General features: G+C 43.5%; 1 protein-coding gene across 1 annotated transcript in view; it reads left to right on the plus strand.

Moving 5' to 3' along the window:
* The window catches only part of LOC124788421 (probable chitinase 10), a 231,877-nt gene that overhangs the window by 38,927 nt on the left and 166,799 nt on the right, over nt 1–26,151 (plus strand). Inside the window, exons 3-6 of the mRNA XM_047255688.1 lie at nt 2,949–3,181; nt 14,334–14,593; nt 19,565–19,750; nt 21,305–21,508. Of these exons, the coding sequence (XP_047111644.1) occupies nt 2,949–3,181; nt 14,334–14,593; nt 19,565–19,750; nt 21,305–21,508 (883 nt within the window). The remainder of the gene's footprint in view (nt 1–2,948; nt 3,182–14,333; nt 14,594–19,564; nt 19,751–21,304; nt 21,509–26,151) is intronic.

A 26,151-nucleotide genomic window follows, 5' to 3' on the forward strand; every position in this document is an offset into this window, starting at 1 on the left:
AATATATATAAAAATGAACATATGAAATTATACATAGTACACAAGTTTCAAAACGGCTCAGACAACACTCGGATGTTGATAGACTCGATCCAGTGGAGTGCCTCGTGGGATGCTTGATGAAGCTTCTCAATGCCACCAGGAAAAGCGTCTGATTGGACCTCTACACAGCTGATCTGCCGAATTTGCCCGCCGAAAATTTCAATATGCAGATGACCTGGCAATTTCATATCAGAATGAAGACCTTTCTGAATGTGATGAATTCCTAACGAACTGACTTACTAAACTTTATGAGTATTTTGAGACATGGCGACTGAGACCAAATGTTTCTAAAACCGAGGTGAGCCTGTTCCATCTCTCTAATCGCCTTTCATCAGCAAAGATCAGGCCACAGTTCGGCCTTTTTGGCACATTCAGATACAACAAAAGCCCAAAATACCTGGAAGTCACTCTGGACAGAACTTAAACATACAAAAAAAAAAAAAACACCTTTCCAACTTGGCCAAGAAGATACAAACACGAGTGAACCTTGTGAGAAATCTGGCAGGCAGTACATGGGGAGCAACTTGGCAAAGAAGATACAAATACGAGTGAACCTTGTGAGAAAGCTGGCAGGCAGTACATGGGGAACCACCACATCAGTCCTCCGAGGAGCATCGCTTGCACTGGGCCGGCCCTTGTGGCCGAGCGGTTCTGGGCGCTACAGTCTGGAACCGCGCGAGCGCTACGGTCGCAGGTTCGAATCCTGTCTCGGACATTGATGTGTGTGATGTCCTTAGGTTAGTTAGGTTTAACTAGTTCTAAGTTCTAGGGGACTAATGACCTCAGCAGTTGGGTCCCATAGTGCTCAGAGCCATTTGAACCAAGCCAGCCTTAGGTTAGTTAGGTTTAAGTAGCTCTAAGTTCAAGGGGACTGATGACGTCAGAAGTTAAGTCCCATAGTGCTCAGAGCTATTCGAGCCTTGCACTGGTATACTCTGCAGCAGAATACTGTGCACCAATTTGTCTCCGAAGCGCCCACATAGTGAAAGTAGATGTCCAACTGAACTCAGTTATGAGAGTAATTAGTGGTACAGTCGGGTCTACACCTACTTGCTGGTTACCAGTGCTTTCAAACATCTGTCCATCAGACCTCCGTCGAAGGGCTGCTCTTTACAACCTCTGTCAGCAAGTTTCTGAAAACAACTCGATCCCTCTTCATGACGATTTGCTGTCACTGCCCAGAAAACGCCTCAGATCTAGAAGACCAGCATATGAAATGGGAGTCCAAATGCTATCCACAGGATTCGACCAGGACGCAGAGTGGAAACGTGAGTGGCAAGCTACAAAACCAACCACGGACTTGTAGACAATCCAACAGTTCCAGTCCCAGGCTTCCACCAACCGAGGGAGGTGTGGGTGCAATTAAACAGATATCGTACTGAAGAGGGTAGGTGCAAATACAACATGCACAAGTGGGGCTCCTCAAGTGACAGTGTGTGTGTGAGTGTGGTGACACCCAAACAATGAGCCACTTTCGTAATTGTGGACGGCTGTAGAGGCAGCATGGCTCAATATTTCCGCTGGGTAGTTCCAACGGCCCACGTGAGGCAATACCGACCTTACAACTTATCTTAGAAGAAAGATTAAGGAAAGGCAAACCTACGTTTCTAGCATTTGTAGACTTAGAGAAAGCTTTGGACAATGTTGACTGGAATACTCTCTTTCAAATTCTGAAGGTGGCAGGGGTAAACGATAGGGAGCGAAAGGCTATTTACAATTTGTACAGAAGCCAGATGGCGGTTATAAGAGTTGAGGGACATCAAAGGCAAGCAGTGGTTGGGAAGGGAATGAGACAGGGTTGTAGCATATCCCCGATGTTATTCAATCTGTATATTGAGCAAGCAGTAAAGGTAACAATAGAAAAATTCGGAGTAGGTATTAAAATCCATGGAGAAGAAATAAAAACTTTGAGGTTCGCCGATGACATTGTAATTCTATCAGAGACACCAAAGGACTTGGAAGAGCAGTTGAACGGAATGGACAGTGTCTTGAAAGGAGGACAAAAGATGAACATCAACAAAAACAAAACCAGGATAATGGAATGTAGTCGAATTAAGTCGGTGATGCTGAGGGAATTAGATTAGGAAATGAGGCACTTGCAGTAGTAAAGGAGTTTTGCTATTTGGGGAGCAAAATAACTGATGATGGTCGAAGTAGAGAGGATATAAAATCTAGACTGGCAATGGCAAGGTAAGCGTTTCTGAGGAAGAGAAATTTGTTAACATCGAGTATAGATTTAAGTGTGAGGAAGTCGTTTCTGAAAGTATTGGTATGGAGTGTAGCCATGTATGGAAGTGAAACATGGACGATAAATAGTTCGGACAAGAAGAGAATAGAAGCTTTCGAAATGTGATGCTACAGAAGAATGCTGAAGATTAGATGGGTAGATCACATAACTAATGATGGAGTATTGAATAGAATTGGGGAGAAGAGGAGTATGTGGCACAACTTGACAAGAAGAAGGGACCGGTTGGTAGGACATGTTCTGAGGCATCAAGAGATTACAACTTTAGCATTGGAGGGCAGCGTGGAGGGTAAAAATCGTAGAGGGAGACCAAGAGATGAATACACTAAGCAGATTCAGAAGGATGTAGGCTGCAGTAAGTACTGGGAGATGAAGAAGCTTGCAGAGGATAGGGTAACATGGAGAGCTGCATCAAACCAGTCTCAGGACTGAAGACTACAACAACAACAACTTCCAACGACTTGTTGAGTCCATGCCATGTCGACTTGCTGCACTACGCCAAGCGAAACGAGGTCAGACACAGTATTAGGAGGTATCCCATGGCTTTTGCCGCATCAGTGTAAACCATACACGACAATGTGTGGCTGGTTGCGGTTTTTTTCTTCAGCGATGTTGCGTTGCAAGCCGCGAAGTGTAAGCGAGAGGTGGTCGGTGGCTGTTGCAGGCGATGTGGCGTCCGGTGGCGCTGTCGGTGTGGCTGCTGCTGGCGACGTCACGCGGCCTGCACGTGCCGCCTCCCGACGAGCCGTCGTTCGTGCGCGACGCCGTGGAGGCGCCGCCGGGCCAGAGCCTGGCGCTGCGACGCTCCGCCACCGCCGGCCGCCCCCGCCTGCCGGCCTTCGGGACGAGGCAGCTGCCGCTGCGGCAGGCCGTCGAGAGTCCGCCCATGGCTGCCAGGTACGCACCACAGAACAAGAAAAGAGAAGCGCAACTCTCGTGGTAAAAGAGGGCAACGCTGACCGATAGCAGCGCCTCTAGTGGTGTGGACATAAACTAAAAAAGGATAAACATTGAGGGTTGCATCCCTCCTAGCTTATGTACGCTCTTTCTTTTAATTTTCTTATCTCAGTTTTCTGGGCGTGCTATGTAATTATTTTGGCTAGCATTGTTGTTGTTGTGGTCTTCAGTCGTGAGACTAGTTTGATGCAGCTCTCCATTCTATCCTATGCAAGCTTCTTCATCTACCAGTACTAACAGCATCCGGCTACCATCGAAATAAATGTTTTTGCGGTCGAGGCTGTTTGTAATCCATTTTTAAACTACCTTTAGCCAAACCGCTGTTTCTTCACGAGAAATCTTTTAAAAATTAGTCCCATACTGAGCTAGAAGTTTCAAGTTCCTTATTGAGATATGTCTTTACTGTTTTTTTATCTAGTCTACTACAAATATAAATCTTTCTATTTTATGTTTCCTTTGTATTTTGGTAACCATTGCTGCTACAGTTGCCTCTTGACCAACGATACCTGTTGCAATGTTGACGTCCTGAAAGAGGTCAGATTTATTTGTTGCCATTAGATCCAATATATCTCCATCATTAGTGGGGTTCTAAACTACCTGTTCTAAGTACACTACTGGCCATTAAAATTGCTACACCAAGAAGAAATACAGATGATAAACGGGCATTCATTGGAAAAATATATTATCCTAGAACTGACATGTGATTAGATTCTCACGCAGTTTGGGTGCATAGATCCTGAGACATCAGTACCCAAAACAACCACCTCTGGCCGTAATAACGGCCTTCATACGCCTGGGCATTGAGTCAAACAGAGCTTGGATGGCGTGTACAGGTGCAGCTTCAACACGACATCACAGTTCATCAAGAGTAGTGACTGGCGTATTGTGACGAGCCAGTTGCTCGGCCCACCATGGACCAGACGTTTTCAATTCGTGAGAGATCTGAGGAATGTGTTGGCCAGAGCAATAGTCGAACATTTTCTGTATCCAGAAAGGCCCGTACAGGACCTGCAACATCCGGTCGTGCATTATCCTGCTGAAATGTAGGGTTTCGCAGGGATCGAATGAAGGGTAGAGCCACGGGTCGTGATATATCTGAAATGTAACGTCCACTGTTCAAAGTGCCGTCAATGCGAACAAGAGGTCACCGAGACGTGTGTAACCAATGACACCCCATACCTTCAGGCCGAGTGATACGCGAGTACATTGGAAGCGTGTATTCATGTACGTTCACCGCGATGTCACCAAACACGGATGCGACCATCACGATGCTGTAAACAGAACCTGGATTCATCCGAAAAAATGACGTTTTGCCATTCGTGCACCCAGGTTCGTCGTTGAATACACCATCGCAGGCGCTCCTGTCTGTGATGCAGCGTCAAGGGTAACTGCAGCCATGGTCTCCGAGCTGATAGCCCATGCTGCTGCAAACGTCGTCTAACTGTTCGTGCAGATGGTTCTTGTCTTGCAAATGTCCCCATCTGTTGACTCAGGGATCGAGACGTGGCTGCACGATCCGTTACAGCCATGCAGATAAGATGCCTGTCATCTCGACTGCTAGTGATACGAGGCCGTTGGGATCCTGCACGGTGTTCCGTATTGCCCTCCTGAACCCGCCGATTCCATATTCTGCCAACAGTCATTGGATCTCGACCAACGCGAGCAGCAATGTCGCGATACGATAAACCGGAATCGCGATAGGCAACAATCGGAAACGTGATGGTACGCATTTCTCCTCCTTACACGAGGCATCACAACAACGTTTCACCAGGCAACGCCGGTCAACTGCTGTTTGTGTATGAGAAATCGGTTGGAAACTTTCCTCATGTCAGCACGTTATAGGTGTCGCCACCGGCGCCAACCTTGTGTGAATGCTCTGAAAAGCTAATCATTTCCATATCACAGTATCTTCTTCCTGTCGGTTAGATTTCGCGACTGTAGCACGTCTTCTTCGTGGTGTAGCAATTTTAATGGCCAGAAGTGTAGTTTCCAGAGAAGGCATTAAGTAATGGGCCACAGGATGTTTTGTCACCCCCGCCACCAACAAAACTGTGCCTTTCCCAATGTGCTGTTGGACGTTTAAAGTCTCCACCAGTGATTGCTGTATGTTTGGGGAATTTACGTGCAAGAATACTGAAGTTTTCTCTTAAGTTTTCGGTTACATCCGGAAGTGAGTCTGGTGGTTGATAGAAGAATCCAGTTAACACTTTTATGCCCACCCCCGATACCAAGTCTTTTCCAAACAGTCTTGCGTGCGGCTTCAATTTCTATTTTGGTGGATCTAAGTTTCTTATCTATTGCGATAAGTACACCATCTCCATTTCCCATTAGCCAATGCTTTCGATATGCGCTTAAACTTTCCACAAAAGTCTCACTGCAGTCAAGTTCAGGTTTTAACGAGCTTCCTGTACCTACTATTATGTGAGCAACTTTAAAGTCTGTTTTACTCAAGAAAATTTCTGGTCAAAATCAACTACTCGTTGTGGGTGCGCGCCATGTGCTCTCGTGTAAATCATCAGCCAATCACGTCGCGAGTTCTAAAATCGTGAGGATGTTTAAGACTGCACATGCCCAGAAACAGGGGACTGTGGCATCGTATGCTAATATGTACTGTATATGCTGGCGTTCAGTGCTTAATCCAGGATGTAAAATTTTCTCGCCTCCTCTTCGCTTCCACATACCCCTGTAAGGTCCTCCTTCTTTCTTAATACATGTCCAATCCACTTTCATTGCTTTCTATCCATCAATTTATTCTTTCTGCCCTCCGCCGCGTCTACATCTAAAAAGCCAGCAGTCTTGATATGTCTTTCTTCCTCGTTGTCCACGTTTCAGGATTATATAGGAGAACACTGCATACAAAGTATTTTAATAGTCTTTTCTTCAAACTTTTGTACCAACATACAGGAGGACACTACATATAAAGTATTTTAATAGTCCTTTCCTCAAACCTTTGTAGCACCATACGGGAGGACACTGCATACAAAACATTTTAATAGTCTATTCCTCGTACCTTTGTCGGCATCGCTGCAGAAAACCCTCTTTTTATTGCAATACGTCTGTTTTAATTTCAGTGATGCTCTTCCTTACGCTTTCTATCCTGTTTCCTAGGTACTTAAAGCTTTGGATATTTTCTAATATTTCTGCATTTAGTATTGTTATTTTTACCCTTACATTTCATCCAAGTGCCTTTAATTTTCTTTTCTTTGTACTGATTTTCTTCCTATAGCCCATAGCTTCAGTGGTATCCACTTCAGCCTGTAATTCCTTTTCGTCTGTTGCTAGAAGGACCATGTCGTCTGGGAACCACAAACATCGTATTCTTCTGGCCTCAACAAATTTTTACCCCTCTTTTCATCTAGCGGACTGTGGTCAGTCTTATTTCCTAAGTACAGACTGAAAAGGGCTGGAGATAGATAGGAGTTTTGTATCAAATTTGTGATCCCTTGATGCCCCAGAACATGTTCTACCAACCAGTCCCTTCTTCTTGTCAAGTGTGCCACAAACTCCTCTTCCCCCCAATTCTATTCAATACCTCCTCGTTAGTTATGTGATCTACCCATCTTATCTTCAGCATTCTTCTGTAGCACCACATTTCGAAAGCTTCTATTCTCTTCTTGTCCGAACTATTTATCGTCCATGTTTCACTTCCATACATGGCTACACTCCATACAAATACTTTCAGAAACGACTTCCTCACACTTAAATCTATACTCGATGTTAACAAATTTGTCTTATTCAGAAACGATTTCCTTGCCATTGCCAGTCTACATTTTATATCCTCTCTACTTCGACCATCATCAGTTATTTTGCTCCCCAAATAGCAAAACTCCTTTACTACTTTAAGGGTCTCATTTCCTAATCTAATTCCCTCAGCATCACCCGATTTAATTCGACTACATTCCATTATCCTCGTTTTGCTTTGGTTGATGTTCATTGTTGCTCAATATACAGATTGAATTACACCGGGGAGTGTCTACAACCTTGTCTCACTCCGTTTCCAACCACTGCTTCCCTTTCATGCCCTCGACTCTTATAACTGCCATCTGGTTTCTGTACAAATTGTAAATAGCCTTTCGCTCCCTGTATTTTACCCCTGCCACCTTCAAAATTTGAAAGAGAGTATTCCAGTCAACATTGTCAAAAGCTTTCTCTAAGCCTACAAATGCTACAAACGTTGGTTTGCCTTTCCTTAATCTTTCTTCTAAGACAAGTCTATGGTCAGTATTGCCTCTCGTGTTCCAACATTTCTACGGAATCCAAACTGATCTACCCCGACGTCGGCTTCTACCAGTTTTTCCATTCGTCTGTAAAGAATTCGCGTTAGTATTTTGCAGCTGTGACTTATTAAACTGATAGTTCGGTAATTTTCACATCTGTCAACACCTGCTTTCTTTAGGATTGGAATTATTGTATTCTTCTTGAAATCTGAGGGTATTTCGCCTGTCCCATACATCTTGCTCATTAGATGGTAGAGTTTTGTCATGACTGGCTGTCCCAAGGTCGTCAATAGTTCTAATGGAATGTTGTCTACTGCCGGGGCCTTGTTTCGACTCATGTCTTTCAGTGCTCTGTCAAACTTTTCGAGCAGTATAGAATCTCCCACTTCATCTTCATCTGCTTCCTCTTCCATTTTCATAATATTGTCCTCAAGTACATCACCCTTGTATAGTACTTAACCTAAATTATCCTAAGGACAAACGCACACACCAATGCCCGAGGGAGGACTCAAACCTCCGCCGGGACTAGCCTCACAGTCCATGACTGAGAAAAGCAATTACTTTTTACGACAAGTTATCAGCTATCACGCTGCTGGTGAACAGAGATCTGTCAAAAACCCATACATTTGGTACGTAAAAATCCTCATAGCACCACTTCTCTTAGAGATCTCAACGACCTGTCTTTTTTGTCATGTGAATGCAGAGCCTTTATTTTCTTTTTTCTTTTCCTCTGCTGTAGTCTGTGGCCTATAGCCTTTTAACGTGGTGCATATTTTGCATAATACTGTATAAGGTTTGTTCCTGATGTGGTGATGTCAAAAGAAGGAAGGAAGAGTTTAACGTCCTGCCAACAGCGACGCCATCAGAGGCGGAGCACAAACTCGGGCTACGAAAGGATGGGGAAGGAAACTGGTCGCGCCTGTTTCAAAGGAACAATCTCGCATTTGCATCATATCGTGTGTGTGTGTGTGTGTGTGTGTGTGTGTGTGTGTGTGTGTTTGTATGTGTCCCTCCGAATGCGAGTTCGGCGTGTTAACCACCTCACTCGGTTAATGTCAAAAAAACACTGCTTCAGTTTATGTTGTTTGTTACAACTTCCATACTCCCCCTTAATTCTTCTCGAAATCGTTTTTTCGGCGGGCAGCAAGAGCTGCAAAGTGCACAGCTGCAGACAATTATCCGCGTTTGAAAGCACACCTGCGAGTGAATGCTTCGGCTTCCATCGGCAACATTCATATATCATCGGATGCGCTTCAATGCACGGATATACGTAGACTACGTGGGCGACAGAAGCGAGCGACAGCGCGCGACGGCTTTAGGCGACAAACCACAACTGCAGGTGTAGTTACGGCAGTGCCCTACGTGAGCGACATCTGTGTCGCTGCCTGTCTCCCGCTGCAACTGGCGACGTTTGAAATCAAACGTGTTTGAATCTTGTCGCTGCAGCACGGGCGTCACAGAGCGGTAGCCAGGTGTCTTCTTGGCAAAGCAGTGGAGCGGACGCGATGGCATCTATGAATTACTTGACATACGGCTTTAAGAAAACTATTCGGTGAAAAAATTTGATTCTTCCGCAACGTATAGCTTGATATCCTTAAATGATAAAGGTCAGGATTTATTTTCGTTACTCGTCATAGTTACTGTGCTGTACGAAATTGAGTACATGACTGCACGAAATTTTTAATAATTTGCAGAGGTAAAATCACATTGTGTAGACTTTCCGTATAGTTCATTTAAGGCTATATATTATTGCGTATGAAATGTAACCAATATCCAGAATGAGATTTTCAGTCTGCAGCGGAGTGTGCACTGATATGAAACTTCCTGGCAGATTAAAACTGTGTGCCAGGCCGAGACTCGAACTCGTGACCTTTGCTTTTTGCGGGCAAGTGCTCTACCGACTGAGCTACCCAAGCACGACTCCCGCCCCGTCCTCACAGCTTTAGTTCTGCCAGTACCTCGTCTCCAACCTTCCAAACTTTACAGAAGCTCTCCTGGGAACCTTGTAGAACTAGCCCTCCTGAAAGAAAGGATATTGTGGAGACAAGGATTAGCCATTGTAACCAATATATCTTAATTGTATTTAAAGTTGAGACCGGAATGATATCTCTTTTCATTCTTGAGATATTGGTTGAAATATCCGCGATCGGGTTGCTCGCAGTACGTCCGAACCTTTCCTGCGCTTCGGGAATCAAGTGGTCGTAAAAATCGTCGTTTCTCATAAAAGGTTCAAGATACCGAAATGACGAATTTTGGAAATGACAGCATGCAGAAAGGACTATTTTATCATATGATTAACACTCGATATGTTTTTGTAAACGCGTTAGCAGAGCGAAAACAAGACTCCCTATAACTTACATGAGGTTTTGTCCAAATTTTTATAGCCAAACAAAGGGAGAGAAACAGGTAATCGGGGTATCAAAGTGATCAGCGTGAGGTCTAGTTTGGCATGAAAATATGAAACTGCTTGAAAGTAATCAGGGTAATGAACGAAAACTTAATTAATAAGCTGAGGAAAAATTGAAATATTTCGCGAAAAGCTGCTTTAATAAAGAGTCAAAAAAGTCATGTGTTCAAGACCTAGCTATTTTGCAAATAAAAAGATAATCTAATGCGGTATTTAAATGTCAAAAAGGCTTCCTTCGAATCAAGTACGTCAGGAAGGCAAACGAGGAGTCAGTAAGATCATGCTTTCTGAATGAAACGTGAAATTAAAAAATGGAAGAAATCACTCAAATATTTTATGAAATAATTTGTGTAAAATAAATAAGTAGATCAGAGAAACGTACTACGTGCCTTTGAATGATGCTCGAAATCATGGACAGAAAATGAGGTGCAGCAAATATTTCCCTAATATGTTTTTATTTCATACTGTTAGACAATTCACTACACAAAACGTTTGACTTTCTTTTCAAAAATTTTGTAAGCTTTACTTTTACAGACTATTTAGAGTAATTGAAACGCTTGGCCTTAACAGTGACTGCTGATGATTACGTTCGCAACATGAAATATCTAAAATTTCATGGTTCATTGTAATTTATTAGGAATTAAATGTGTGTGATATACTGGTGTAGGTGTGAAGCTCAAGTTCTTTGGCCATACCTTAAAAATATACTTAGTGATGCAGTAAATAATAATAATTTCGTGTCACGAGGGCCTCCCGTCGGGTAGACTGCACGCCTGGTGCAAGTCTTTCGATTTGACGCCACTTCAACGACTTCCGCGTCGATGGGGATGAAATGATGATGATTATGACAACACAACACCCAGTCCCTGAGCGGAGAAAATCTCCAATCCAGCCGGGAATCGAACCCGGGCCCTTAGCATTGACAGTCCGTTGCGCTGACAACTCAGCTACCGGGGGCGGACAGCGATGCACTGTAAACAGTATACATAAAACTTGGTATACAGAATCATAAATGAGTCAGTAAAAATGTAAGAATGGCCCAGAATCGAACCCAGGTTCGTTTCTCCAAATGCTATTGCGTGTGGCGTACACTACCCTACGCCACAGACAGCTATGACTCAATGGTGTCAATCTGTGTACTTATGTTTGTATATAGCGTAGTTAGTCACGTAATAGCCATACCTCCTCATTTACTGGCTGTTAAAAGTTCTTGATCATGTATAAAAACATCCGTATTTAATTTGTTGATGCTCCTCTGATCATTCACGTGTATTCGAAGAATTTGTCTGGTGATCTTCGTAGTTGATGATACTTAAGAAATTCTCCATGGAGATTCCTCCCTTTGTAAATTTCATGCACAGCACTGCTTTTCGCTTTATTTTCTAAAGTAAACCTAATTCTGTAGCCTTATTCTCCAGCTACAGTATTCTACAGGTTAAGGATGCTGTTTTATAGAAACATCTGGTTGGCTGTAAGCAACCATCTTATAGCGCGACATGGTCGCTCGCATGCAGGACACCAAAGGTTGTGTCGCCCGATGTTGCTGCTTGTCGCTAGAGTGTCGCGTATCCAGAAGTCTGTCGCTATCGCTCGCTTTTGTCGCTCACGTAGGACACGGCCTTAAGCCGTCGGCACACGGACCGTGCTGTCGAACGTTAACGTTGAGCGTGCCAAGTTCAACGTGCTGCTGAACGTTCAGGAACGATGCGACTTGTGCATACGGTATGTGGGCCCCAACGTGATATACGCGATCGCAACGTACTCCAGCGACAGTTTGAGGGATGTTTCTAGTTCGTAAATTACACTGTTTACGAATCGGGCGCGCGTAAAATTCCCACGTTAGCTCTATTAAAACGCACATTTCCTCCATCGTCCACGAAAAGGGAAGTACCATGTCCAATCAATAAGGACACAGGCTTATAAAAGTTCCATTACAAACAGTGCGGTACAAATTTGGAATACTTCTCAGCATAAGATAAACATTATTTCATCATTCCCAAATTTTAGTAAAACCCCAAGGTCAGTCTTACTTGACCACTGTTTCTACCCAATAGCAGAATCTTTGCAACATGTGTATTACGAAGTGTAAAAGAAAAAGGACCAGAATATCTTTATACAAGTAACGCAAACTGTCCTGTAATTAAGCCAGTCGAGCAAAGTCACCCCTCAAAAAAGGTGAAGTTATATTTATGTAACGTCAAATATTATAGCATATGCTTATATTAAACTGATAAAGTATCAGAACTAAATAAAAACGTGAATATTAGGAAAAAAAATTGGGAGCGTTTAGACGCGAAACCACCGCCCCATGAAGGATTCATTACTGGACGCAGACGCTACTCATTACGCTAAACCAACAACAGGCTGCTATTTCTTAAGAATATTCTTGCTAAAAATGTTAATCGCTGATAATTATATTATTAATTGAAATTTAATTATAACAAATTGATCGAAGGACAATGCGTTTTGGGTGGATCCTCAGTGTGTCGCTGCCTTCAAATAGGCTACTCTCATAATACGCTCGTTACAATAATTCTTTTGCCATGAATATGATGTTTCTCGTTGTTTTATTGGAACGAATCACACAACTAACAATGGGTTTTCCAGTGATTCTCAATTTGCTGGTGCTCAGAAACGGCATATATACATATAGGCTTGAAATGAATGCCAATATGGCGCCTCACAACTCTGTACTGAAGGGAGACGGCGTGCGTGTGACGTAGGTGGCGTTGTGCCATCTCATTGGTCAACGCTCAGACGCACGCTCAGAATATCTGACACGCCAGATATTGCTCTGCACGTTAGGAAAGACTCCCGAACGTGCTAGTCCACGCTATGACGTCAGAAACTCGGCACGCTCAACGCTCAACGTTCGGATGCACGGTCCGTGTGCCGACGGCTTTAGGCTTGCCATCGGTCCGGCGCGACATGGAGCAGCAGTGTAGACAGTCGGCGCAGCTCCCTGTAAACACTTGTTGTGAGCTGACAGGAATATACACTCCTGGAAGTGGAAAAAAGAACACATTGACACCGGTGTGTCAGACCGACCATACTTGCTCCGGACACTGCGAGAGGGCTGTACAAGCAATGATCACACTCACGGCACAGCGGACACACCAGGAACCGCGGTGTTGGCCGTCGAATGGCGCTAGCTGCGCAGCATTTGTGCACCGCCGCCGGCAGTGTCAGCCAGTTTGCCGTGGCATACGGAGCTCCATCGCAGTCTTTAACACTAGTAGCATGCCGCGACAGCGTGGACGTGAACCGTATGTGCACTTGACGGACTTTGAGCGAGGGCGTATAGTGGGCATGCGGGAGGCCGGGTGGACGTACCGCCGAATTGCTCAACACGTGGGGCGTGAGGTCTCCACAGTACATCGATGTTGTCGCCAGTGGTCGGCGGAAGGTGCACGTGCCCGTCGACCTGGGACCGGACCGCAGCGACGCACGGATGCACGCCAAGACCGTAGGATCCTACGCAGTGCCGTAGGGGACCACACCGCCACTTCCCAGCAAATTAGGGACACTGTTGCTCCTGGGGTATCGGCGAGGACCATTCGCAACCGTCTCCATGAAGCTTGGCTACGGTCCCGCACACCGTTAGGCTGTCTTGCGCTCACGCCCCAACATCGTGCAGCCCGCCTCCAGTGGTGTCGCGACAGGCGTGAATGGAGGGACGAATGGAGACGTGTCGTCTTCAGCGATGAGAGTCGCTTCTGCCTTGGTGCCAATGATGGTCGTATGCGTGTTTGGCGCCGTGCAGGTGAGCGCCACAATCAGGACTGCATACGACCAAGGCACACAGGGCCAACACCCGGCATGATGGTGTGGGGAGCGATCTCCTACACTGGCCGTACACCACTGGTGATCGTCGAGGGGACACTGAATAGTGCACGGTACATCCAAACCGTCATCGAACCCATCGTTCTACCATTTCTAGACCGGCAAGGGAACTTGCTGTTCCAACAGGACAATGCACGTCCGCATGTATCCCGTGCCACCCAACGTGCTCTAGAAGGTGTAGGTCAACTACCCTGGCCAGCAAGATCTCCGGATCTGTCCCCCATTGAGCATGTTTGGGACTGGATGAAGCGTCGTCTCACGCGGTCTGCACGTCCAGCACGAACGCTGGTCCAACTGAGGCGCCAGGTGGAAATGGCATGGCAAGCCGTTGCACAGGACTACATCCAGCATCTCTACGATCGTCTCCATGGGAGAATAGCAGCCTGCATTGCTGCGAAAGGTGGATATACACTGTACTAGTGCCGACATTGTGCATGCTCTGTTGCCTGTGTCTATGTGCCTGTGGTTCTGTCAGTGTGACCATGTGATGTATCTGACCCCAGGAATGTGTCAATAAAGTTTCCCCTTCCTGGGACAATGAATTCACGGTGTTCTTATTTCAATTTCCAGGAGTGTATAAATGTCTTCTAACACTCGTAGCTCTAAAACAGCCCCCCTTTCTCAGGCTGAGGTCTTCAGAGCGACTGCCGCTGCGAGATGCGGTGGAGCACGTGCCGTATGAAGCGCGGCCGGGCGCGCCGCCCGCCAGCGAGGCGTTCTCGCTGTGGCGCGGCTTCGGCGACTGGCTGCCCGAGAACCTGCCCAGCACGCGGCAGTTCAACCACTCGTTCGCCTGGTGGCACGACGCCATCATCGCCAAACTGTCGCTCGGCGGACCGCGCACCAAGCCGCCGTCGCTGCAGGCGCCCTCTACACACAACTCTGGTAAGTACTGCACTTCTGCGTGCTCGTTAGCATTACACCCATCACCACTTCGACTAGAGATAGCCGCAGTATTGGAACGGCGTGGCTTCTGCCCTACAGAGTATGGAATAATTTAGCGTATCACGTGACTAAGTTGTCATTGTGCTGGATTTGGTATGACAGTACACTATGTGATCAAAAGTATCCATATACCCCTATGTAATGCAGAATTAACCACTGAATGTCACGAGAGGGGGACCCGCCAGTGTAAAACGAGACATGTCGTACACTACTGGCCATTAAAATTGCTACACCAAGAAGAAATGCAGATGATAAACGGGTATTCATTGGACAAATATATTATACGAGAACTGACATGTGATTACATTTTCACGTAATTTGGGTGCATACAGTCAGGGAAATTAGTACCCAGAACAACCACCACTGGCCGTAATAACGGCCGTGATTCTCCTGGGCATTGGTCAAACGGAGATGGCGTGTTCAGCTACAGCTGCTCATGCAGCTTCAACACGATATCACAGTTCATCAAGAGTACTGACTGGCGTATTGTGACGAGCCAGTTGCTCGGCCACCATTGACCAGACGTCTTCAATTGGTGAGAGATCTGGAGAACTTGCTGGCCAGGGCAGCAGTCGAATATTTTCTGTATCCAAAAAGGCCCGTACAGGACCTGCAATATCCGGTCGTGCATTATCCTGCTGAAATGTAGGGTTTCGCAGAGATCAAATGAAGGGCAGAGCCACGGGTCGTTAAACATCTGAAATGTAACGTCCACTGTTCAAAGTGGCGTCAATGCGAACAAGAGGTGACTGAGGCGTGTAACCAATGGCACCCCATACCATCACGCCAGGTGATACGCCAGTATGGCGATGACGAATACACGCTTCCAATGTGCGTTCACCGCGATGTCGCCAAACACCGATGCGACCATCATAATGCTGTAAACAGAAGCTGGATTCATCTGAAAAAATGACGTTTTGCCATTCGTGCACCCAGGTTCATCGTTGAGTGCACCATCGCAGGCGCTCCAGTCTGCGATGCAGCGTCAAGAGAAACCGCAGCCATGGTCTCCGAGCTGGTAGTCCATGCTGCTGCAAACGTCGTCGAACTGTTCGTGCAGATGGTTGTTGTCCTGCAAACGTCCCCATCTTCCGGCTGCTTTGACACTCTTATCATTCGATTTCACAAAAACTATTTGGCCCAAAAATTTGATTTTTACACATCTTCTTGACTGATACCTTCCCCCCATAAATGACTTGATTTTGTTTCGATGTTCAACGCAGTTATTATGCAGCATTAAATATGGTAAACCTTTGCACGAAATTTTGAAGAGTTTGCAGAGATAAAAGTCCATAGAGTATACTTTCCATATGGTCGATTTTAGTTGCCACAATGTTGAGAATGAAATGTGGACAAGATACCTAAATTTCATATAAAATTTACTGTATAACAATATCTCATTTAATTTAGTTACCACATAGGTGTCATATGTAATATTAAGAAATATTCCGTCTTTCGTGACTGTAACAAAGGTTTTATTTACACCGGGCACGTTTGGCTTTATTTTAAAGCACTTCAATCAATCAAAAGGAAGTAGACAAAATAAATTAAACAAAACTCTGGACTTACAAAAACATTAGGACTTGAATATACCGTCTATCAGTGAAGTGGTCTGAGCTATGTCAAATATAATTTTTGTGTGTGGCACGCACAAACAGCATTTATTTGCTAAAACACTGATCAGCCGACACAAACGTTGAATATTGTGTTACCGCAGCACAAAACTACGAAAGGTGACTTGGCAATGGAGGAGACAAAATATTGTCCACTGAAGATGCTTCAAAAGAGAGACACGCATCTGGTCTAAATAAGTCGCTTTATTACAGTTGCAGAAGAGGAATATATTTCAATACCATTGGTAAAACTGCGACTGTGGAACAAAAACAAGAAAGAGAACATGAGTACCATTGTGTATGTGCCATACCTATCATTGACTGAAGTGCTATAAAATAAAGCCAAATGCGCCCGGTGTAAATAAAACTTTTATTACAGTCGCGAAAGACGGAATATTTCTTAATATTACATACGACACCTATGTGGTACTTAAATTAAATGAGATATTGTTGTACAGTAAATTTTATATGAAATGTTGGTATCTTGTCCACATTTCATTCTCAACATTGTGGCAACTAAAATCGACCATACGGAAAGTATACGCTATGGACTTTTACCTCTGCAAACTCTTCAAAATTTTCTTCCAATGGTTTACTACATTTAATGCTGCACAATAACTGCGTTGAACATCGAAACAAAATTAAGTCATTTATGGGGGGAACGTATCAGTCAGGAAGATGTGTAAAAATCAGATTTTTGTGAAATCGAATGATAAAGTGTGTCAAAGCAGTCGAAACACCATGTGTCTGCATAGGCGAGCAGTGCAGTGATGGCAAAATCGCGCACAGTGCGGAATGCGGGGAGCACGTGTCTGCAGCAGCGAAAGGGTCAATGAAGAGACAAAGCACTAGAAATTTAAAAAAATTGCATTCAAACGAATAAAATTCGTGAAGTAAGACACTTCGATATTATTTTTAAATAAAGAAAATACTAAACACTGCACAACGCTGTTCAAGCTTAACCTTAACCTTTCGCTTGCTAGCCCAACGCCTTAACCGTTGCGCTAACGCAGCTCGTACCTCAATATAACTCCATGAGGACTTTAACAGGTCATGCAAAATACTGACAAACACTGTTGGTATGACTATGAATTACTCACACTTCGTCGAAGTACAATAGGAAATAAACAATTACCGCTGTTTTTTATTGCGGAAAAGCGGTTCGTGAGATTGATACAAACACCTTTCCTTGCTATCGCCTGAATTAGTAGTCTTATTGCTTGTTTTGTTAAATTAATTAACAGAATATGAAGCAATTGGTATAAAGAATGCTTTTTCCAAAGTTTCTATAAAAGGAAGTCTGCTATCAAGACATTGCTTTTGTTCTATTACTCTATTTATGACTGAACGTTGCTAAATCTGAAGACACTCGTCCGTACTCTGCTCTGCAGTCGAGATCTGGCAACGTTGTTCTCTGTTCATTGGCTGACTGTGTTTTGTGACGTCAGATGCGCAAAACGAACCTAAACTCGGCCGCCAACATAAATGACGTGCACTTTAGTGATACGAGACCGTTGGGATCCAGCACGGCGTTCTGTATTACCCTCTTGAACCCACCGATTCCATGTTCTGCTAACAGTGATTGGATCTCGACCAACGCGAGCAGCAGTGTCGCGATGCGATAAACCGCAATCGCGGTAGGCTACAATCCGACCTTTATCAAAGTCGGAAATATGATGGTACGCATTTCTCCGCCTTACACGAGGCATCACAACAACGTTTCACCAGGCAACGCCGGTCAACTGCTGCTAGTGTACGAGAAATCGGTTGGAAACTTTACTCACGTCAGCACGTTGTAGGTGTCGCCACCCTTGTGTGAATGCTCTGAAAAGCTAATCATTTGCATATCACAGCATCTTCTTCCTGTCGGTTAAATTTCTCATCTGTAGCACATCACCTTCGTGGTGTATCAGTTGTAATGGCCAGTAGAGTATTATGTTGTCAGTAGAGGCGTAGTGACAGCAGGATGGAACTCTCAGAAGAGCTCAGTGACTACGAAGATGGGCCAGTCACTGAGTCACTTGAATAACAAATTCATAAGGGACACTTCAACTGTTCTAAAACTGCCGAATGCGACTACTGGTGGTGTTGCTGTGAAGTGCAAACAGGAAGGAACAACCAAGATCAGATAGACCTCATTTACTGGCTGACAGGTATCGTTGATCATCGCATGAAAAAAAGTCCCAGGAAATCAGTGGCTGAAAACACTCAAACCACTACCAGTAGCGCTATGACTGGATATGAGTGATTTGGAGTGATGAATCATGCACACCTAGTGCTAATTCAATGGAAGGGTTTGGGTTTGGCGAATCCGAGAACGCTGCCTCTCATTACATGGAGTGCCAGCTGTGAAGTACAGAAGAGGTGGTGTTACTGTACGGGGGTGTTTTTCATAGTTAGGGTGTGGGTCATCAATCGTGCTTAAGAAAACCCGAAGATTTCTTGCTTGGATCGTTGAAGATAAGCCAAAATAATAAAATAATCCAAATGGATTGTCGAGACGAAGGCAACATTGATGTAAGCACTCAAAACTATATGCGTCATTTCTGTACTGTCATTTTTTCTCATCCCTATAAGTTAAAGGGAAAAGCAGTCGTATTGTTCTCTTCCCCGCCGAGAACGTTGTTCGTACGTATACACTGTCTCCGTTGTAATTAATATCTCAAATTTAGGGACCTATCATCCCCTCCAACCGTTAATCGTGAACATCAAAATGTTACGTAGGCTTCTCATGTATGCTGAACTTCAACATTGTGTTGTTTCAATACCCATCACCGTTCTACTGTATGAGAAATCACTACTAAGAAATTTATAATTTAGAAGTTAAAAATGTTGGAGGCCGCTCTGTGTCCTAAAAACAATGTGCTGTTTTCTCGAATTTATTCTTTGTTGCTCATCTTATATTGGTTGAAGCGTAAGGACATTTTGATTTTCCTGTTGCTTTAGTGGTGACTTTTCGGAATTCAACCATTTATGACCGGAATAATAGATTTATGACTGAAATAAAACTGCGACCCATACTTCAGTAAAAAAATACGAGGTCCAGTTTTTACACGCAAATCCTTTACAATAATATATTTGCCAACAAACGTTTTTTAGATTTTTGACACAGTCATTTTGTAAAGTACTAGCATGCCTCGACTAGTATTGCAGGAGGCCAACGCGTTGGCGTGTTTTATAAAATTACGCAGTCACACATGCTGGCAATTTTATTAATACTAACTCCTGCCACTGAAGCCTACGCTCATAACAATGTTTAATTAAATCAATTTAAATAAATTGAATTATCCTCTTACAGGTATACGTCAGTTTAAGGTAGTATGCTTCGTGGAAGGATGGGCCGGCTACAGAAGGGATCCAATGCGGTTTACCACTGCCGACATCGACCCATTCGCCTGCACACACATCATTTACGCCTTCGCCGTCATGGATCCTCACGACCTACACATCAAGCCCCAGGATGAACAGTATGACATCATACAAGGTACGTACATATGACTACACTCACAGGCTTAAGAGTGTTTAATTTTCTGTCTGGTTCCGTTTTATCTTTGATATTTAAACACCAGCTAATTAAAGACCTTATTCTGAATTGTGGTTGTTAAAACGCAATAAGTCAGGGTTCCTAGCTATTACATTTTGAAAATAGTAATAGAGGCGAGGAAATGAGAAAAAGAGCCCGGATATTATGGTGTTTCACCACAAATGGTTGAAGGTGTGCAAAGGGGGGGGGGGGGGGGGAGCCGGCCGGTGTGGCCGAGCGGTTCTAGGCGCTTCAGTCTGGAACCGCGCGACCGCTACGGTCGCGGGGTCGAATCTTGCCTCGGGCATGGAAGTGTGTGATGTCCTTAGGTTAGTTAGGTTTAAGTAGTTCTTAGTTCTAGGAGACTGATGACCGCAGATGTTAAGTCCCATAGTGCTCAGAGCCATTTGAACCATTTTTGAAGGTGGGGGAAATGCAGTACGGAGAGAATTTGTAATATTATTTGTAGAACTTCTACAACGGAAAGCAAATCTCTCAAACCGAAGCAATGCTGTAATTCCTGTAGTTCGCAGGACAGAATGCAGACAACACACAGAAAACTAGAAAGTTTTGAGACTCCTCTTCGTCGGGTGCAACATATTCTATAAACTATCACCAACCTTTTGGGGGAAAACAATTGGAAAGGAAAAAGGAAAGAAACAAGAAGTTCTTGCAGTGACGTATCACACTGGACCATTGGCAAGAAGTGAACGGAAGTGAAGAGTTTGAATTATCATTTTGTCTTTGCTTCATAGCTTTTCGGAAAGCTTTTGAGTCAATTTCCACAAAATCTATGATAACAGTCATTGGTACACAAGGCATTTATTCAACCCTTATGCTAGACTTCACAAAACATTGTGTTTATGAAGTTCAAAATGTAACTTGCGAGCGGAGTTCCTCAAAAACGTGTATAGTATTTCGGTACGTATTTCCGTAGGAGGTGAGCATGCAGAAGCGAACAGTTACTACGAAAATAACTAACTGAATGAAAATACTCACTGATGATGGCACAAAGGTGCTGAAACATGTTTGGTCATTCAAAAGGGTAGTAGTCAGTATATTAGGCAGAAGCGGATTCCCATAATTAAGTCTGAAAACACGGCTGCTGATAGGGCTTCGAAATCAAACGATGATTATTCTGTTGGGTAGCCAGTATGTGGAGAACGACTTTAACTAACCTTCAAGGGATATTTCAAAGTAGTTCTGTGTGTTACTTTGGTTGTGGGGTTGTGATTGGGTAAGCATGTGTAGATATCATAGGTATGTAACGGTAGGTATTTGATCCCCTACTATTTCCGTGGATTTTGGCACCTTCAGGAGCCCATGCTTCCATCACGCATTTCAGTGAATGTGGGATCATTGGGATTTACGAAATGTAGAACAGAGAGCAAGGGGTATGTTGGCACCACTGTAAAGAAGAAGGTGTACAATCAGCGCCGAGATTGAATGAAAATAGGGAAATGGCGGCCTTGCAACAGAGTTTTGGTAGATAAATGAGCACTGTCTTCTTTCCAGGAGGGTATCGCTCCATAGTGGGCCTGAAGAGGCAGAACCCGCAGCTGAAGGTGATGATCTCTGTGGGCGGCTGGCCCGAAGAGCGGCGCAAGTTCGCCGAGATGACGGCCAGCGCTTCGACCCGGCGCGAGTTCATCCGCTCCGTTCTGCACTTCATCGACGAGTACGGCTTCGACGGAATAGACCTCGACTGGGAGTATCCAGGTAAGAGCCCTAAACATACAGTTTGGCAATTCTTGGCCTTAAATATGTATACACAGGAAGACAGCTGTATTATTCTGAATCATTGGAGTGATCTTTAGAAACAGCCACCATTATGTACAAGTCTCAGAGACGTTGACTTCGATGCAACTAATTAGTTAGTTACTTTCATGTTCCATGGATCATTTCTGCAATTCCGAGAGCATGCTGAAAAGTAATTCATCCGAAGTTTTTACTCCATTGACAATATTAAGGTACAGGGTGTTTATAAATGAATATCGGGGTTTTAACGCTTTATAATATTTATTATATTAAACTTACAGCTATAAATGGCATGTCAAATGAAAGAGCAACTCGAACAGTTGTGTTTAGCACCAGTGCGCATGCGCAGCGCGCAATGTTTCCGCCGCAGTCCGCTAGACAGCGGTAGTAGCGAAGATGGCGACTAGTGAACAGATAGCGTTTTGTGTTTTGCAGTTTGCAAAGACCGAATCTGTAGTTACCATGCAACGTGCGTTCCGGCTGAAGTTCGATTGTGATCCTCCAAGTGGTAATAACATTCGTAGATGGTATCATCAATTTGAAGATACCAGCTGCCTTTGTAAAGGGAAGAGCACAGGACGACCAAAGAGTTAGTGAAGAGACTGTTAAGCGAGTGAGAGAGTCGTTCACTCGTAGCCCAAAGAAATCAGTCCGGGAGGCTAGTCGTGAATTACAAGTTCCCATGTTGATTGTTTGGATAGTTTTAAGAAAACGTGTACAACTACGTCCTTACCATTTACAGTTATTACAGACTCTAAAGCCGGCAGACCATGGATTAAGTGCCAACTTCGCAAACGAAATGTTGTTTCATGACGATGAAGATTTTCTGGATCATGTTGTCTTCAGTGATGAGTCGATCTTTTACCTTAGTGGACATGTAAACACAATGTGCGCATCTGGGGCTCAGAAAATCGTCATGAGGTGGTACAAATGCTACGAGATTCCCCTAAAGTGACTGTTTTTTGTGCCGTATCCCGGTGGAAAGTTTATGGGCCTTTCTTTTTTGGTGAACCTACTGACTGGCATTTCTTACCTTGATGCACTAGAGCAATGGCTCTTCCCTAAGTTGGAAGAAGATGAGTCAGAGAACTTCATTTTCCAGTAAACTAGTGTGCCACCTCAGTGGCATAGCGAAGTACGCGATTGGTTGAACTTCACTGTACCCAAGCGCTGGATAGGCTGCAAGGGGCCCAATGACAGGGCTTGCATTGCACGGCCTCCAGGTTCACCCGACCTAACGCCATGCGATTTTTTTCCTTTGGCGCTTCATCAAGGATCGTGTGTACGTGCCTCAGCTACCAGCAGACCTCCCTGAATTAAGAAACCGGTTTGAAGCAGCTGTTGCTACAGTGACTGAAGACACACTTATCAACATTTGGGAAGAACTCGGCTATAGACTTGATGTGTACTGTGTGACAAATGGTGCTCACATTGAACATTTATGAACATTTATAAGGTTCCTGGTAAAACTATTTGAGTTGCTCTTTCGTTTGGCATATCATTTATAACTGTAAGTTTAATATAATAAAAATTATAAAGCGTTAAAACCCCGATATTCATTTATAAACACCCTGTATTACACGTCACGCATGTTACTCATTTGGCTTTTCCGCTTCGCTGATGCAAGTTGCAGCTCTTTGCCGCTAGGGGGATCCGATTTGTAGCGTATAATGTGGTGGTGTGTAATGTTAACCATGTCGGTATGTGAGAGATGAAAATCAGATGGGGCCAAGCCGGGATTGTGTGGAAGGTTGTCTATGACAACCTTCCACACAGTCCCGACTTGACCCCATCTGATTTTCATCTGTTTACAAAACTTTAAGAGCACTGTCGAAGACTTCACTTTGATAGTGACGAAGCGGTGCAAGCAGAGGTGAGGTTGTAGCTCCATCAACAACTCAAACGTTCTACAGTGACAATATTAACAAATTGGTCTCTCGTTGGGAACAATGTGTTTGTCGCTCCGGTGACTATGTTGAGAATGTTAATAAAGATTGTTTTACAGTTTTCACATAAAAAAATTCGGACGTGTTACTTTTCAGCATGCCTTCGTAATTGTAATGACGTAAAACAAGTCGTTTATCTTCACATATATTCAAATGGAGGTGGAAAGAAATTATGGCAGGAGATCAAAACACCAATATAGTTAGCAGATTCAAAAAGGTGTAGGTTGCAGTAGTTGCACAGTGATTAACAGACTTACATGTAAATTAGTAATTCCTAACGACCACCTTTTACATACTACGCCCCATCATGCTTGATGTCTTTCGCGACGGCGCTGACACGTTCTAGTAGGGTAACTGTTTGTATCTGTTCAAAAGGTGGACCAAAACGACGTTATCAAGCACGTGATCATAATGTTTTGGCTTATCAGTGTACCTAGATATACAGGAAGATAATTCGTTTTAATTTGTTTCAAAAAACTTTAGTGGACATTGTCGCACAATGTGTCAGTTTTTCGAAAATCTTGGCCGAACTTAAGAAACTTAAAATTTCTAGTTAAGAAAATTTAATTTGAGCTAATATGTTCGCTACAGTGATGTTCGGACTGCCAAATCCTGCCCATAGAAACAGTCAGCACCTTTATCCGATTGTTGTATTTCAGATCAAAATTATTGCTCTGTTGTGTGCAGAATGTCAGATTAGGCAAGCCGAGAAAGTATTGCGTATGCCGCGTTAAATATTTTTGTTTTGTATACTCAGATCATGAAATCGGGAAGTAAGTACTTAAATGAAAATACTTATTTCATCATTTGGCCAAATAGGTATTTTGTTTTTTAAGTAATGCTGACAAGTTAAAATCAATAAAAAAATCACAAAATGTGAAGAAAAGTGAGAGACAAGTTGCGTATTCTACAACATTATACAATTTTTTAAATTGTCTGATGAAGTATGTATTATTTCTTCACCAAACACTTGTAAATTTAACTATTAGCCACTATTGTGGTAATACGTCACATTTGAAATGGCAGCTGCAGTATGCCGTCATTTGTGCATTTTTTGAAAAACGATTAAAAAGTGCAAAATCTAATTCAGATTCGTACAAATATGACGTTAATCAGTACTTACAGCATAATTATACGAACACAAACAGCTAAACTACGTAGTTTGTTGTGTAAAAAACAAATAAAATACCATTTAAACAAATAATGAGAAAAACGAAAATCAGAAGTTGATAAAGCATATGCAACAGTAATATTATATGGAAGAAATACTGCGTATATTGATACAAGCAGGCAGTAAATTGAGAGGATTACTTTTTTAAGAAGTTCAAGAACTGTTTGTATAGTAAGGTATCCTTTTTACATAAAACAGAAAGCACATCGTCAGGTCGACCTCAAAAACAATTTGAAAAATTATTTGCTATGTCAAAAGGAATTAGAACTAACGATCTTCGTCGAATTATAGACCATTTGTGTCATCATAAGCTACGCAAATGGATCACCAAGCTTTAGGAAAAACTGACATTTCAAAAGTTGCTAAGGAACGTTGCGCTCTCCAGCCCTGTCAAGGCAACAGAGAATGGGAACAGTTGAAATTTTGAGATAAACTTGAGGGCAGTGAAGACATGTCTTTTATATTTCACTCTGGATTATCAAAAGAAAAGTATCAGCAATTGAGAAGTTGATCGATGAAAAACATTTCTTAATTTTTGGATTTTCTCCGCCACATTGGACCCATCATATCAATTTTCATGAAAATACTGATTTTTCTTTCTAATTTTGTCTACCATATTAGATCCATTGTTTTTAATTTTTGTTGCCATATTTGTTATTCGCGACGTCAAAAACGCCATTGAACATATTTTTGTGGAGGAGGAGATTAGTGTTTAACGACCCATCGATAACGAGGTCATTAGAGACAGAGCACAAGTTCGGATTAGGGAAGAACGGAGAAGGAAATCGGCCGTGCCCCTTCACAGGCACCGTCCCGACGTTTGCCTGATGCGATTTAGGGCAATTACGGAAAATCTAAATTAGGATGGCCGGAAGTGGGTTTGACCCGTCGTCCTCCCGAATGTGAGTCCAGTATGTTACCCACTGCGCCACCCGCTCCTTCATATTTTTGTCTACATTGACAGAGATTCTGAATGTTTGCCTTGTTTTGACAGTTCTGAGGCATTATGCATTGGCAGCATCTGCCATGTCTCTAAAATATTATTGTGCATGTGCAAATCCTCTTCACGCCAGATACATCCATCTGTTCATTCATGCTGCTTTTCCTTCGGATCAGAACGCTAAAGTGTTTTCCCAGTTTCCACAAATGTCGCTGGCACCCTCTCTTGCCCGTGACGTCCCCTTTAAACATAAAATAAAACCTCATGTGTCCGTATTTTTGTTTTTATACACTACTGGCCATTAAAACTGTTACACCAAGAAGAAATGGAGATGATAAACGGGTATTCATTGGACAAATATATTATACTTGAACTGACATGTGATTACATTTTCATGCAGTTTGGGTGCATAGATCCTGAGAAATCAGTACCCAGAACAACCACCTCTGGCCGTAATAACGGCCTTGATATGCCTGGCACATAATTATGATCTCAATGGCTGGCACAAACATAAAGTGTGGTTACTGCATAGGTAATCCAAACTGAG

This window comes from Schistocerca piceifrons, chromosome 3, assembly GCF_021461385.2.
Source record: "Schistocerca piceifrons isolate TAMUIC-IGC-003096 chromosome 3, iqSchPice1.1, whole genome shotgun sequence".
Classification (NCBI taxonomy): domain Eukaryota; kingdom Metazoa; phylum Arthropoda; class Insecta; order Orthoptera; family Acrididae; genus Schistocerca; species Schistocerca piceifrons.